The 15283-nt window shown below is 35.6% G+C and overlaps 1 protein-coding gene across 36 annotated transcripts in view; it reads right to left on the bottom strand.

Annotated features, from left to right (window-relative positions):
- The window catches only part of KCNMA1 (potassium calcium-activated channel subfamily M alpha 1), a 469740-nt gene that overhangs the window by 58667 nt on the left and 395790 nt on the right, over positions 1-15283 (bottom strand). For 30 of the 36 annotated variants that reach the window (XM_072039506.1, XM_072039507.1, XM_072039508.1 and 27 more), the window contains one exon: positions 8837-8930. In XM_072039506.1, coding sequence (XP_071895607.1) covers positions 8837-8930 — 94 coding nt within the window. Of the gene's footprint in view, positions 1-8830; positions 8931-13204; positions 13503-15283 lie in introns of those variants that run through there. The other 6 variants (XM_027460038.3, XM_021269701.4, XM_021269702.4 and 3 more) reach the window with 2 other exon arrangements.

Here is a 15283-nt window from a genome sequence, read left to right as displayed (position 1 = left end):
CAATTTTTAGTACGTGAGTGCTTAAAGCCTAGTTGTAGTCCCGTCTTGGATAAGGGCTTTGCATCCTATAAGGGAAAATTTAAAGTAGCTTGTGCCAAAGATAAATCAGAATTTTACCTCTATACTTTATTTTCCAGTTACATTAGGTTTAAACACAGGAGTGTTGTAGATGGCATGAGGAGTGTGAATAATCAAATATAAGTTTCCTTTTGAAGTTTTAGATAATATATACATATATAGAGAGAGAAGTATGTGCACTTATTTGTAGGATGATAAACTATTTAGATCCTCTACTTTCACTGTTTGGAGTACAGCAAGTGGTGGTCTTAAAAGCAGCAAATTGGAAGGGGCACACAACAAGGAAGTATGCTAATAGAGCCTGTTGTACTATTTTTGTTGTAAGATAACAGATTATTGTCTGAGAATGAAAATGCGATAAAGACTAGCCATGCTTTGTGTTTCAGAATCTGTGTTTTTTACAATTGTGTCCATTATATTGAACGTATGAATCTTCTGAGATAAGCTAATATCTTCATCTCTTTAGTCAATGATTTTCCATCCTCCATAAAGCAATCTCTGAAGATGTCTGCAGAGGCTGAAAATTGTTTACGACTTATTGTTTCTAGGGTCAAACTTTGTCCTCAGATAATAGTGGATACTTAGGGAAAAAAAATAAAAATATATCTTTGGACTTGTTTTGCTGTTGTTGTTTCTTAGCCCATGTTGTTTTTCTGAAGTACTATATTAACAACGCAGTATTACTACTTTAGATCTATACACATTCATAAATCTGTTGATCCAAACTTGTTTTGTAAATAGTAAAAATTAATTAAGACAGACAAAGAGAGGCCAAGGCTGTCAAATCTGCCTAAGGGGTTTGGACACCCTCTTCCCATTAACATTCATACTACACATAGCATTATATTTGTTCTTATAGCCAAATCAGGGACTGAATGTTTCTAGAGCATCTCTGTCTGCCTCACCCTTGAAAATGGCCCTGTCAAGCTATGCTTGAGTCACATTGGCAAGTTACTCTGGAAATATTTGTATTAGTGTTGTAGTTATGATGTCCTCCAGGGCTATAATACTATCTGCTTGAAAAATGCTTGAAAAATTCACATTATGGAAAAACAAAAAACAAAACAAAACAAAACAAACAAACAAAAATAAAATCCTTTTTTTTTTTTTTTTTTTTTAAATGAGATGTTGGCTTTTATGGCTTGCAGTGACCAAAGCATTTAGTCATTCCAGGCCGGAAAAGACAGGCATGAATAGCATGCATGGAAAAAAACAGAGTGAAAGCTACATTTCCCTCATTCATAACTCGAGTTAAAAATTTGCTTCTCTGGCTCTTGTGGCAGATATTGCATACACATGACTTAAAATGAAGAGCAAAATGCCTTCTTTTCAAGGTTTTCAAAAGCATATTATGCCACTTATGATCAATTAAACTTGAGAATGACATTGAATGCCATGTTACAGCAACAACCCCAAAAAGGCTGCCTGGAAGACAACAGCTAGACCATAAATCCCATTTGCAGCACCCCTACTGTGAAGAAGCCAACATTACATTTTAAAGAGCACTGCTTTCCTTGCAGACATTTATAACCACTCCAAACTTACTTGCAGATTTTGAGTCTGGAACTTTTGTCTGCAATTTTGCCCTTCTCACATAGATACACTGTGTCTGATTCTTCCACACAATGAGATGATAAGCAGTCTCCTAGTATAGACTCAGAGTCTTGAAAGTCACCATGTGTATGAGCCAGGAACTTTGAGTTTTCCTACCTTACTTTGTCCGTGGATGTGTGTTTGCGAGCATAAGCACACACATAATTTTAGGAAGAAGGACAGGGTTTGCTGAAGATAAGGACTGAAGACACACTAGAGAATGTCTCATGCCTTTGAAATTTCTCCTACAACTATCCTAACAAATTGTGGCAATTAACATGCTGTTAGTGTTAGATGTATGCAGCCAGTGCAGGTGCTAATAACTGAAAAAGCATTTAGAGCTTTTACACCCTGACTGAATATTTCATGATGTGCTGCATGTTTCACTATTTACTCCGTGGGCCTCTGTCACTTCAATCTTCGCTGACTGCTTTGACTTGTGCTATAAAGCTCAACCAAGATAGACTGACGGCTTGTCACAGGCAAACTCCACCGACTCCTGCAGCTCACTGGGACTAGCTGTGAAGGTTGTCACGACATTCTGATGGAATTCAGCAAATGTTTTGTGACTAATACACCCAACATTTGTCGGCTACCATTAGCCATTCCCCATGACCCTCTGCAGTCTGTGTATGTGGCTGTGTATATTAAGTTGTAATGAGAATTTGTTGCCTATGTATTTTACACTAATGATGCTCCTACTGATCTTTACTTTCACAGGTTAATCAGCAATGAATTTTGTAAAGATTTAGTGCACAGATGCAATGAGCTTTACAGAAGAACATCTAGTGCAACTACAGAAAGAAAACCTGGTGTTTTACTGTTAAATGCTTTTATTTCCATATTCAGAATCTACAGATATTGGCTACAATCCCACAATGTCTTACATTTTCCATAGATATACGAAGAAGAATGTATCTAATACAGTGGCTGGTACACAGTGCCCTGTGCTAGCTTACAGGCTGAACTACTGTGCTAAGAATACTAATGATTCTTCCTCCCCTGTTCTCCTCTCTACTCAAATATTGTTACAGTTTTTTTGTTTTGTTTTGTTTGTTTGTTTGTTACCTCAGAATTCTTAGTGATGAGTTCATGTTAATTTATCAAGACTACTGAGGATGCTGATATAGAGCTGTTTACTGTCAGAATCTTGCTCATTAAAGTATCTTGCTACCTCAGGACATTCTTAGAATATGCTTCTGAAGTATGAATCCTTTTACACAGGAAAGTAACAAAATAGTTAACTTTTAGAGTTTTATATAAGCAACTTAACAAGGGAGAGACAGGCACACAGCCGATGCATCCTTTGTTCTTAAAATTTTCCATTTATATGTACTCAAGCTGCAGAGCTAGCAATCATTGCAAGGTAGGAGAAAGTACCTGAAAAAATAATTTTTCATTTGAAAAATATAAACCCACAGTTCAATGGCATCATAAGATATAGGAGTGATGTTTTCCACTTAAATGAACTGTAGCCTTTATACCTTACGATAAAAGCTACCTCTGTTGCAAATCAATGTTATAAAAATTAGCTACTTTCTTTAAACCTGGTTTATGGCTGAAGAACGTCTTCTTTCCTTTACCTTGATCTGAGTGGGTCTTCTCTTACTCTGAACTTTATAAAAGAGCTTGTTGATTATTTATTTATTTATTTATTTATTTATTTATTTCTGGAAATTTCTCCTTTTCTTTCCTGACTCTGTTCTCTCATCTCAAAAACATTTGCACAAGATTTCACATTACTCTGAAAAACAATCTGATACTGTTCTTATTTCCATAGTTTACAACACAACTACCAATGGTAGCAATCATCAGCAGGCTAACATATACTACTCCCTACCATCATTCAAACCTTTTAATTGTATAAACTTGGTAAAATCCGGTCTAAGATAACATGATGATTACTGAACCTGATGCTTTTATTTGCAGCAGTGAACTCGTCCAACAGAACCAGGAAGTGAACTGTGCTATTAGGAACCTTCTGTGTCACAGCTTACTTTTAGTTTCATATTATCAGTGCATAAAGTTAGCCTTATAAATCCTTAACAAAAGCTGTCAATTTAGAGTATGTTATGAAAATCCAAGGCTGAAGGACATAAATATAAACCATTATTACAATTAAACTGTGAGCTTTCAGCTCTTCAAAACTTGCCTTCGTATCTGGTTTACGGGAGTCTCCAAAAATGATCAGATTAAACTCATTTAACCAGTTTTTTTTAAAGAAATATTCATCCTTTTGACCTCTCCTCTTTTATTTTATTTTATTTTATTTTATTTTATTTTATTTTATTTTATTTTATTTTATTTTATTTTATTTTATTTTATTTTATTTTATTTTATTATTCCTGCATGAAAGCTCACAGTTTCAGCTTGTGGAAGGGCAGTGCTACAGTGGCAGGGGATATGCAAATTCACCCTGAGAGGCACCAGAAGAAATGTGTTTGCACATGCAAGGACATGGAGCTGGATGGGCAGATGAGGAGATACATGTGCACAGCCATTGCTCATATACTTAGAATATTATAGCCAGCTTCAGGAAAACACATGAGGTTTCCCACTCAACTTCAGATAAATCTCATTAAGGTTTCCAAAAACGTATGCCAAAAAGCTCACTTTTTCCACGTCACTTAGCTGAACAGTCTCTTGACAGTCTCTGAACTAGTTTTATGGTTTAGCTGGGAATTATTTTGGGGCCTTGATCAAGAAAAATCCTCAGGCTTACGAAATTCTCCTTGGCAACACACTGAAAATCCAGCATCCTCTGATGTTGCTGATTCGTATATGATCAGGGACACTAATGATAATGACCCTTTGCTGAGTATGCTACTTGTCTAGAGGCCTATGTCAACTACACCATTCCTTTCAGAGTGGACAGGGACAAACTATTTGTTTGCTCTTCAGGCCCCTTGGGCCCTGTCATATGCTATTTGTTCTTGCATTAAGAGGTAGTTTGACTCAGCTGGGCTGACATTTCCTTTAACTCAGTGTATTCCACTCATGCAATAGCAGCTACCAAATCAGTAAGTGAAGACTTGAGCCCCAACAACAATCCTTTTAAGTGTTTTTTTTTGATTTAAACCCAGGGCTTTTCACATTTTTACTGGTCACTCTAAATCAACAATGACACTTTTTTAAAACTAGCTTTGCTACTTGATACTCAGGTGACATAGCCTGTTTACTATGGCTGTTCATCAATAGCATACATGAAAACTTATTACTGTCAGATAATGAACAGGTGACTATGTCACTGCCTGACACCAGAAGCATCAAATAGTCCCACTTTCCTCACCATCTCACGAAAAAGTAAACTTGATATGTGATTATTAATCACAAATTTCTTTCCTTTTCCTTTCAATTTCCATTTTAGTTTTACTTCTTATTGCAATAGTATGCCCTTGTGTTTACATCTCCACAGGAGAAGTATCCTTCCTTTTTTCCTTTCGGAGTTCAGGTATATTTGAAGACCCATGTTCTTGTGGGTTAATGGGAAAGACTTCTCCTGGTGTGAAACAGATAAAAAGTAATTCTGACAATGCAGAGTGGCTCTGTATTTTCCTAATTCATTCACATTTATAGCTACAGTTGCATTCTGAACTATTTTTACCTGATTAACCACTGGTTCTTCCGGCATTGCATCAGTGTGATTCTGCCAATGTCATTAGATGTGATACAGGAGTCAGTTAGAACAATGACTTTGTAAATGTGAATCTAAACCATATATGACATATACAAAGAACTTTTGAATACGTATCATTTATTTATTTCGGTTAGTGACTTATTGATACCTAAAGACAATAACATTAAAAAATTGACATTGAAAAGATGTCTTCAGTCCATCTATTAGCATCAGATTTGATAATATAGATTTCTATTTATGTATGAGTGAATCTCAGGAATGCCCACCTTCTGACCAGGTCTAAATAACCACCTGTCACAACTTCCAGGGGATACCTGTGATACAGCATCTGGTCCTCTGTTCTATTTCAGTGACAGCAGAGGTCCCATAGTTTCATCTCATGGCATAATACCATCTTCCCTAATTTGCCCCAGCCACTGCAGAAATCTAAAATCTATGCAGCATTTTCAACATTTTCTTAATTGTAAGGCTGCTCATAAAGTGACTCTAGAGTCACAGCTCTTATTATAATTTACAGATGAACTTTCCACATACTACTTCTCTTTTACATGCTCCAGTCTTGTTCTTCAGGCCCCCTCTAGACCTAGGTCCGCAGCTGAGGAAACTCTGCCAGCTGTTTCTGTGGGAGGGACAGGGGTCAAGCTGGGTTTGAAAAGGCTCTTTTAATGTAAATTTAGGAAGAATATTGCAAAGGTATATATCAACTGCAGACATGACAATGTTTTAGCTGACTTATATTTTTGTGCACTTTTAGCTGACTTATACTAAATACTTCTGGGCAGGAAAGCAGAGCAAGTACCTGTCACTTTAGGTAACCAGCAAGCATACAAACTAGCAAATAATACAGCCCACCTTCATTTATTGTAAAGCTGAAAGATGGACATTGCACACAAAGCTATGCAGAGTTTTCTTCTGATTTAATCAGCTTTCTCTTATTTAGCACGTTGAACCAAAGATCAGTCAGTGTAGATAATGGATAAGACAAAGAGACCATTGGGTCTGGGGAGAGGCTGAGGGTGCTAGCGGATAAAAGAGCAGTAAGAGAGAAGAAGAAAACAATGTCTAGATCTGGAAGCCTGGCAAGTTCTCTGCTTGCTGCTCGACCTGTATTTAGCAATTCTGATATGCTACTGAGCAGACAGCTCAGGCTCAGGACGACTACTCTCCCTCAGTCCCTCTTCAGCAGGCAATGAAAGCAGGCTCCACTTTGAAAATCTTCCCCCATCATGCAAACTGACACAGGCATGCTTTTCAAAAACCCACAGCCAATCTGTTGATCATTACTTATTTACAAAGGCCTTCGGGCAGAAAGTCCTGTAAAAACCATACTTGATACGGTATACACTAGCTTTTTCTGCTTGTGGAAAAAAGTACCCCTAAGGCTACCTCAAACCATCACTTTCTATTGCACATAAAATGTACCGTGTAACACTAAAGTATTTAATATATATGGTATAATATATCTACAGGAAAGGCATTTGTGTAGAAGTATGTTACCCTGTATTTGGTAATTTGATGTTTTGCTGAAGGCTATGACTTGAAAAAGCCTGCACCTAGTACAGAGGACCTGTCATCTCAGTACCCAAGAGCCAATAGAATAAAGAAGTACCCTTAAGCAGCAAAACTTTGACACAGCTTTGAAGCATATGAAAACAGTATAACTCCCCAGAATTATTATTACTCAAGATCAAAGAAATGAGGCATACTTTACATAGCAAACAGGGACAGTGCACTCAGATCCAAATGTTTCTTTTTTTTTCTTTCTTTTTTTTTTTTCTCTCTCTCTTTCTCTCTCCCCCTTCTCCTTTTTCTTTTTATTTTTACTTCCCCAAAATTAGTATTTGGTGGCAAGACACTCTCTCACATTTTAAAAACTTTAAATGGTTAAAACTATTAGCACCAGATAAGAAGACTGTCCAAAGGTAAGTAAATTGAAAACGATGCTAGGATGACAACTGGCATCATAAAAATGAGAAGCTTGCCAGTATGCTCATTTTATTCTTCCTCATAAAGTGTAAACAAGCATGTAAATCAGTGTCATATGGGCAAGACTAAGCTAACACGAAGGCAGCGAACTTTTAATGATACATTTAACAGAAATAGATGGTCAAGAGTCAAAAAAAAAAAAAAAAGGACACAGCTGTGTGCATTTTCCTCTGTGAATCAATCTCACTTTTGGTTCTATAGTGTAAACAGAAATGAAGTAGACTTGCAAAAGTTATGTCCTTAAATATGCCCTACAATGCAGAAACAATAAACAAACATGGATGTTCTTTTAAAAATTCCTAGTCTGAAATGCAAAGAGACATATTACTTACCTACCTGTAACACAAATTCTTAAAGGAACACAATAATTGTCAACAATAAAAGCAAACACAAGTGAATTTATATAGGAAATAAATATACATTCATACCTTTTTTTTCACTTAACCTTTCTGTTTGCGGAGCCGTTACTATTATACGTATACCCAAACCCCAAACTGCATGAAGGTGGCTCTATCTAAGGAAGTTTGCACTTTTTCTGTACATGTATGCAGTAGAAAATCACTGCTATGATATTTAGTTCTGGATACAATTATGGACCAAGGTTCTAGACTGGTTATTTTAGATATGCAAAAGCAGAGGAGGAACTGCCTCCTTACAGAGGACTCCACATCTACTATTTGATCCTGTTCTGACTGACTTGAACAGGCAAAGGGTGAAACAAGTGAGACAGAATGAAAATGCCATATTATTTTAATAGATTCCAATTTCCTGTTGTAGTTCTAGTTTTAACAAGACTCTTGGAGGAAAACTGTCCTATGGAATGAAACTACATAGTTATACAAAGATGTTACAAGTGTAAAATAATGTACATATAGCAACAGGGGAAAAATATCACTAACAAGATGACGTTTTCATCACCCACTTTTAGAGTATATACTACCCTTTTAAAAAATCCTTGTGTTTCATAATTAATATGCTTTTAACCTGAGTACAACTGCATTAGTTTTGAACTTTGCTTTGTCAAGTACATAGATTATTAGACTTTTTTATCAGTCTAAATCAATTAACAGAAATTTGATTTCAATCGACAGGATAAAAGGAAGGTAATATTCAGGTTCATTTTTGATTGTGATGATACATCTCACATATGGCCTTAAGTACAGAAAACAGTACTCAGAGGGAATCCAACAAAAAGAGAATTGCCTGAGGCAAACTAACCACACGAGTTCCTCTGATTGGATAGTGCTATCATTAGTGCCACTGCTGTTTAAGAACTACACACGGACAGGACAGGGTGACAGCTAAGACTTTAAAGCCTATGTATTTTTCAAACAGCTTTTCAAACTGTTTTTCATGACAGAATTTTTTTCAGCTCTATCATTAACTGCTGACAAGCTGACAGAATAAATACTTCAGCCTTTCAGAAACCATCTAACAATCTTTTTTTCCACCCCCTCCCCTTATTTTTTGATGTGGGGGGAGGAGAAGGGGAAGGGAGGAAGAAAGAAAGGGGATGAAGACATGAGTTTCTTACAGTCTTACCTCATCAGTTTGGGTGAGGAGTTGGGTGAATTTCTCATGCCTCCATTTCGTTGCTTTTTTTTGGGTGATAGTGTCGATGGCTGCTCATCTTCAACTGGAAATATAAGGAACTCATGAGATTAAGCACTGTTCTAAGTACAAAATGAAATACAAGTGAAGTAGCAAAGAACACACACTCTATGTCCATTCACGCACTGATAGTTCATTGCTAACACAGGCCCAACAGTAATAAAAATCAAATACATGTTAGTCAAAGAAATTGGTTTGAAGGAGAAGCAGGGAAGAGTACCAGGGTTTTGAACACAGGCGTTCAAATTGCTTTCTTACTTCAAAAACAAAGGGGGGGGGGAACGACATTCGGGTTATTCTTAGCATTATTTTCAGTTAATCTGAGCTACAGAAAAGTAAAATTAGTGCTTTGCTATATTCCCAGAAAGATAAAGCACTATTTGCAATACCAACATAACAGCTGCCAGCCTGCTTTTGCTAATGAGCCAGACACCAGTTGGTTCTTGCTCCTCACATGCCAGACAACAGAGTCTTCATGAAGAGATGTAAAATATTCAATGCCTTGATGTTCAATGATTCAGTTAGTCGGGACTGTGAGCGCAGCCTGCCATTGTGCACAGATCTCCAGCACAAGTCAGACCTCATCACTCTACCCTTCTCACAAAAGGGATTTGTAACAGGAGAGAACAGAATGAGGTTGAATGGAAGTGGGGAGACAATACCTGTGTAACAGAGGATGCATGTGTTACACAGTCTTTTAATGAGGATGAGGTGCACTTTCAATGACAGATCAGTTTCTAGATGTAGAATCAGTTATGATTTTGCCAATCATAAACTAATCTTGGATAACCTATGTCACAATGTTTATTGTTTAAACAAGTGCAGCTTCCTAATAGCTCATCTATAAGAATTATCCATCATCGTTACTGTTTCAAGACTGTTATTGCACTTAATAATCTGTGCATAAGGTTTACATTTGCTAGCAAAGGGAATTATGCCTGCTTTCTCATATTCACACTAATGCTGAGTTATTCTAATGTAAAGAAGGAAAAACAGACTTTTTTCATCCTATTGTTAACTTGAAAATGAACTAGAAAGCAATATAACAGACGCCTAGAAGGCTGTTACTTTAGAGCTAAAAGGAAAGAGATTAGTAGCAGTAGTAGTATCTGTATTAAAAGAGCTTAATACACATTAGCAGTGCACAAGCAAAGGCTGGAAAAAAATCAATTTGCAATGAGCTACAACAACAACAAAACCACAAACTTGGATATGTGTCACCTGCCCTAGATTTATCTGGGAACAAATTAAGCAATATCCTTCTGCTATAGCCCTCTTCTGACACTACTTTATTACAGTCTGCGTTCTAGCCTGTCATGTCTGTCTGTTTTCCAAAGTCTGCTGTGGAACTTCATATTGCCTTGGTCAAGACCGAAGGACTGGGCCCTGAAAAGACGGATGTGCTGTCTTTTTAAATGACCTGGCATCATGTAACTCATCCAGGCAATCAAAGCAAAAGAAAGCTTAGCAAAAGAACACAAAAGCAAATGAATCAACCAAACAAACAAATAAAAAAATGCCCCAAACAGTTGTGTAAAAGGTTATACTTATTTCAGAGCAATGACTGTCTTATAATGATTTATTTCACTAATTTAACTCTCTGTTCTCTGGCAGCATCCCCAAAGACAAAGCCATTTCATTTTTTATTTTTTTTTTCCTGATACTTATTGATGAATAGTCTAGTTCTATTCTTTGGTTGAGATAGAAATATGTCCATAGAAAATTATCAGCAATATGCAATCAGAAATTTTCTTTCTGGGATTAAACTAGATCACTTCATTATTCAGTTATTTGTAAGCTGAAGTGTATATTTACAGAATTATTTTGTTAGTAAGGAACCTTTTTTTTTTCTTTTTTTCTTTCCTTTTTTTTTTTTTCCCCTGATTATATCAAAGTTCAAGCATTTCTGCATTTCAGAATACCCCTCTTGGAAATGGCATAGTCTCGCTATAAACTTGTCTATCAAAGTTATTCACATGCTATCCCACAACACAGACAATAAGCTGCTTTCAAGACATATGCTGTGCTTTCTTGTTCTTTATAGTATATAAATATTCAGTTCTAAACTAATGATTCTAACATTTAAAAGATCAAATGACCAAAAACTATGCAAAATGTTCCTTACAGAAACAAGCTACAACTGATATGTTTCACTCTCCTGGTAGTAAAAGTTCTAAGTTTCACTTAATTTAATCTACTACCATGGAGTTACAGAATATTAGTAAAGAGATTCAGTATTGCACCGTAAGTATATTGATACACGATTTTAATAGTGTAAGGAAGCTATATACCCATCAATACAATATACAAAATCTTACAGGAATACAAGACAACTGTAGATTATATTATAGCTGTTATATTTCTATGAGCAATAAAAAACAATACTAAAAAAGAGTAATTTTCCAAGCTTTCAGCTAGTTCAAAAGACATGTCTGATCCTTTCAAATAAGGATCTTTTGTATTGTATGGTCCAGCATTCATGTTCTCCACTGCTAGCAGTTGGTACTACTTTGTTGCCCAATTGTAATACAAAGTCTTGGTACTAATCATCCAGAATAACCACCTATAGATTTCTAGCAGTCTGAAGTTATTTTTTGTACTGCATATACAGTATATAAGCACCCTCTTTTGATATGTGCTTGTCATACTCAAACTGTTACTTTCACTAATTGGGTGTAAAGTCCAAGGTTAATGTGGCTCACTAGTTAATAACCTGTTAGCAAAGCCTTCTGAGATCTCAATTCATTGCTAAAGCAATGCCTTGCTAAGCCAGGAAGCCATTCATTTTCATTGTAGCAATGAAAGATAATCTGTCTTAATCATATTACATTCAAACAAGATTTTGTTTTTCAATGAAATCTGTGTGCAGAGTTTATAGTGCATCTGCAGTTTAGATATGCAGCTCCATGAGAATGAGGGAAGGGAATCTCTGTATCTGAAATATATGAATGGAATGGAACAGAGACCATTACCTATGGTGTGGTTCCTAAAAGTGTTGCAATGATCACTTCTTAGTAATAAGTAGGATATAAAACATATTTCATTACATATGATTATCAATTTCCTGTGTATTTAAAGAAACAGATCCAGAAAAAAAATTAGCAGTCATAAAATATCAATTTAGTTTCATGGTTTCTGTGTCTGCATTAATTTAAAGGGGAGTCTTAAATGTACTTGTTCTTCTGAAAGACAACCATATTTGAATAATGGGTTGTGATATATGACAACTCAACTCTGATGTTCTATGTTTGACTTAGTGCATTTGTTAATGAGAATATGCCCCCATTTTTAGTATATTTGATGTCTTTATGCTACAGGAGTTGTATTAAAATGCAGTCATATTATATTATGCAGACTTTCCTTACCAGCTTTCATGAAAAGTGCAAATAAGTTCAAGAATTGGACACAGAATTTTATAGAATCTGAACTCAATCCAGCCTCTGAGTTCTAATAAAAATCAAGATCTTGTTTTGCACATCCCTAAGTATAACACTTACTGTACTGTTGTAACAACCCAGTGCTCACTTGTCTAATAGGCACAGAATCTAACAGTTTTGCAGTTCAGGAAGACTCAGTGCTAGAAAAATGTCAAGCAAATCTAATGAGGCTTCAGATACTCTGGTTTATACTGGGGTTTAATTTAAAGTTACACTGATGTTTTAACATGTTTGCTTATTCTTGAGTAAAGAGGATTCATTATTTCAATGACATAACTTCCAGACAATGTTCCAGGAATTGATTTAAGATGTGCTGGTAATTTTATCAGCCTTAATGTGGAGCTGAACATCTGTAACAACATATTACTTGACTTTCATCCTCATTTCATTTTTTAAGCAAAATAAAAGGAATGCCTTTCTGAAATGGTAGACTAGTTCATAACTTCTTCCTTTGTTATTTTGTTACCATTTTTTAAAATAAATATGTCTCCTTCACTGTCTCCCTCAGGTCACTACTAGCACGGTCTATAGACTCCATTTTTTAGGCCCCCAAAAGAGCTGTAATCTGAAACCGCATCTATGTTACCAAACAACACACAAACCGGAATACCTGGTAAACTTCTTTTGCCTAGAATGTAAATGCTTCAGAGCAAATAAACCATATGAAAGGTAAAGCACAAACCACCCAGAAACATTAGTTGACTAGCTATCTTGATTAACTTATTAATCACCACATCTGGAGAAACCCACATCTGTAAGCACTTAACAGAGCATTAGTAATGTCATAGTCACATTGAAAACAGATTGCAAAACCATGCACAAACCAATTGGAATTGCCTTATGCATCCAACTACGGGGCTACCTACGGAGATCTTGGTTCAACCCAGGCTTTTGGGAGTGGTAGCGGTATTTTACAGGCAAGCTGAGTGCCCTTTGCAATCTACAGTAGGTAGATTTTCCTTGTTCAACAGAACTCAATAAGTTAAGGTGCAGCAGCGAGGGATTGTTGGGTAGGAAGAGGCTCCCTTTACGGTTATTAACAAGTGAAACAGGTTCCGGGGTTCCTTCAGTGGACTTGGCACCAACCAGTGCATTAGTAGTTGCATTCTTGAATTGATATGAACTTTTTGGGTAACTTGGTCTAGCTGCATTCTTTACTTCTAAATAATAAGAAAAAATGTAAATTAATGTCTTTGTATTGAAAATGATTTCAAACCATGAATCAATTTTGATATCATGTGGAATTACAGACTTAAGCTTAAAGTATCAGTTTCTACAGTTGAAATAAAGGTTTATACCTGCAGCTTTTTTTTTCTTTTCATTTTTTTTTTCCCCAAAAATGGCTTTTTATAAAAGAATACTTATAGAAGGATTATTTCACAATATTATTATCTTTAAGCAATAATCTCATCCTAGGGTAAGTGTGTCTGAGGAAACACTTATTTCCCATATGTTGATAAAGGCTTTGAGATTTACTAGCTGTGGAAGATGTTTATTCCCCATATTCTACTGAAAATGACAGGGGATGGTAGAACAATTCTGCTATTAAAATACGTAAGAAATAATAGAAGAAAGGTCAACACTTTAAAATTGTGCAAGCGTATTTATGGAATTAAACTAGTATTAGGAACCTACATAATAGTAGTTGGGTGTTCAGAAGTGCTGAGTGCTGTAAATTTCAGGAGGTCATATATGTAGCATCTCTGAAAATAAGTTTAATTTCTTAGAAACGGGTTTGATTTGAAACTGTGATCCTTTTTGTTTTTTCTTTTTCATTTTTTAATATATCAAAGCTAATTGAACTACAAGAACATATTAATATCTCTAACAAATGCCAGCCTCTGAAAAAAGACAATAATACAATGTTCACCAAATATTTTTGGTAAAAATACACAGTAATGCTAGTTTCATTCTGAATGGGTATATTATAGAGAAGGTATACTACTGAGCCAATAAGATCTTATATTCTGCTATGTATTATGAGGTGAGAAGGGAGTAGGGAGTAGTTTATGGACTGATAATCTTGCAGCATTATTTCCATATGTTTCAGTTGCCTTAAAGTTTCCATGGAGAACTTTGAATAGACAGTAGCTCAAAATCATTTGAGGAGGTCAGTGTGCTTTTTGGTATTTTCGTCTAGTTTATTATTAGCTAGAATCACTATATTGTAGATGGACAGATACATAAATAGTATCCACATGCTTGCCATTTGTGCTCAAGCACTAGATCTGTCTCTATCAAAAAAGCTGATTATACATGGATAACAAGAATACTTTGAATGTACTCTTTAACCAGGTTCACTAGGTTCAACGATTCGGTGATAAAGTCTCCATTCCTATTCAAAGATCTCAGAGTTAAAGGCTTGCTGCTACTCTGAGTGATATAGATTAAAAAAAATAATAATAAAATAAAATAAAAAATCAGAACAGAACCGGAGCCTAACTCAGGGTTATTTTGCTCTTTTTCAGATAATAGCAACATTTAATGTGTAGTAAGAATAATGCATACTCAGGAAAGTTGAGATGACTTTTAAACCACTGGAGGATAGTGTATATCTTTCATTAGCAAAACTTTCACAAAAGAATTGCTGTGCATCATATTGGATACATTACTAAAAAAATTATCCATCTTACCTCAGAATTACTGCTTTTTGGTCAAATCTTGTACTTCTATCTTTGGTATTCCTCTAGTGAAACAATTTTCAGATGATAAAATAAACCTGCAGAGCCCTATCTCCCTATGCAAGCTACTGGTCAAGCACGTATTTGTACAATTTAAAATGTATCTATCCAGTTCAACCTTTAAACTACAGACAGTAACATTGGAAATAATCTGTGTATATCTACATGCCTGCATCAAAGCATCTTCACATGTTATAGAAGGTAATAATGCTTATCCACCCTCCAATCAACTTAAGAAATAACACTTTTTCACAGTCTCT

Source organism: Anas platyrhynchos, chromosome 6 (assembly GCF_047663525.1).
Source record: "Anas platyrhynchos isolate ZD024472 breed Pekin duck chromosome 6, IASCAAS_PekinDuck_T2T, whole genome shotgun sequence".
Classification (NCBI taxonomy): Eukaryota; Metazoa; Chordata; class Aves; order Anseriformes; family Anatidae; genus Anas; species Anas platyrhynchos.
Note: the sequence above shows the minus strand (reverse complement) of the source record. Positions and strands in the feature narration are given on the sequence as shown.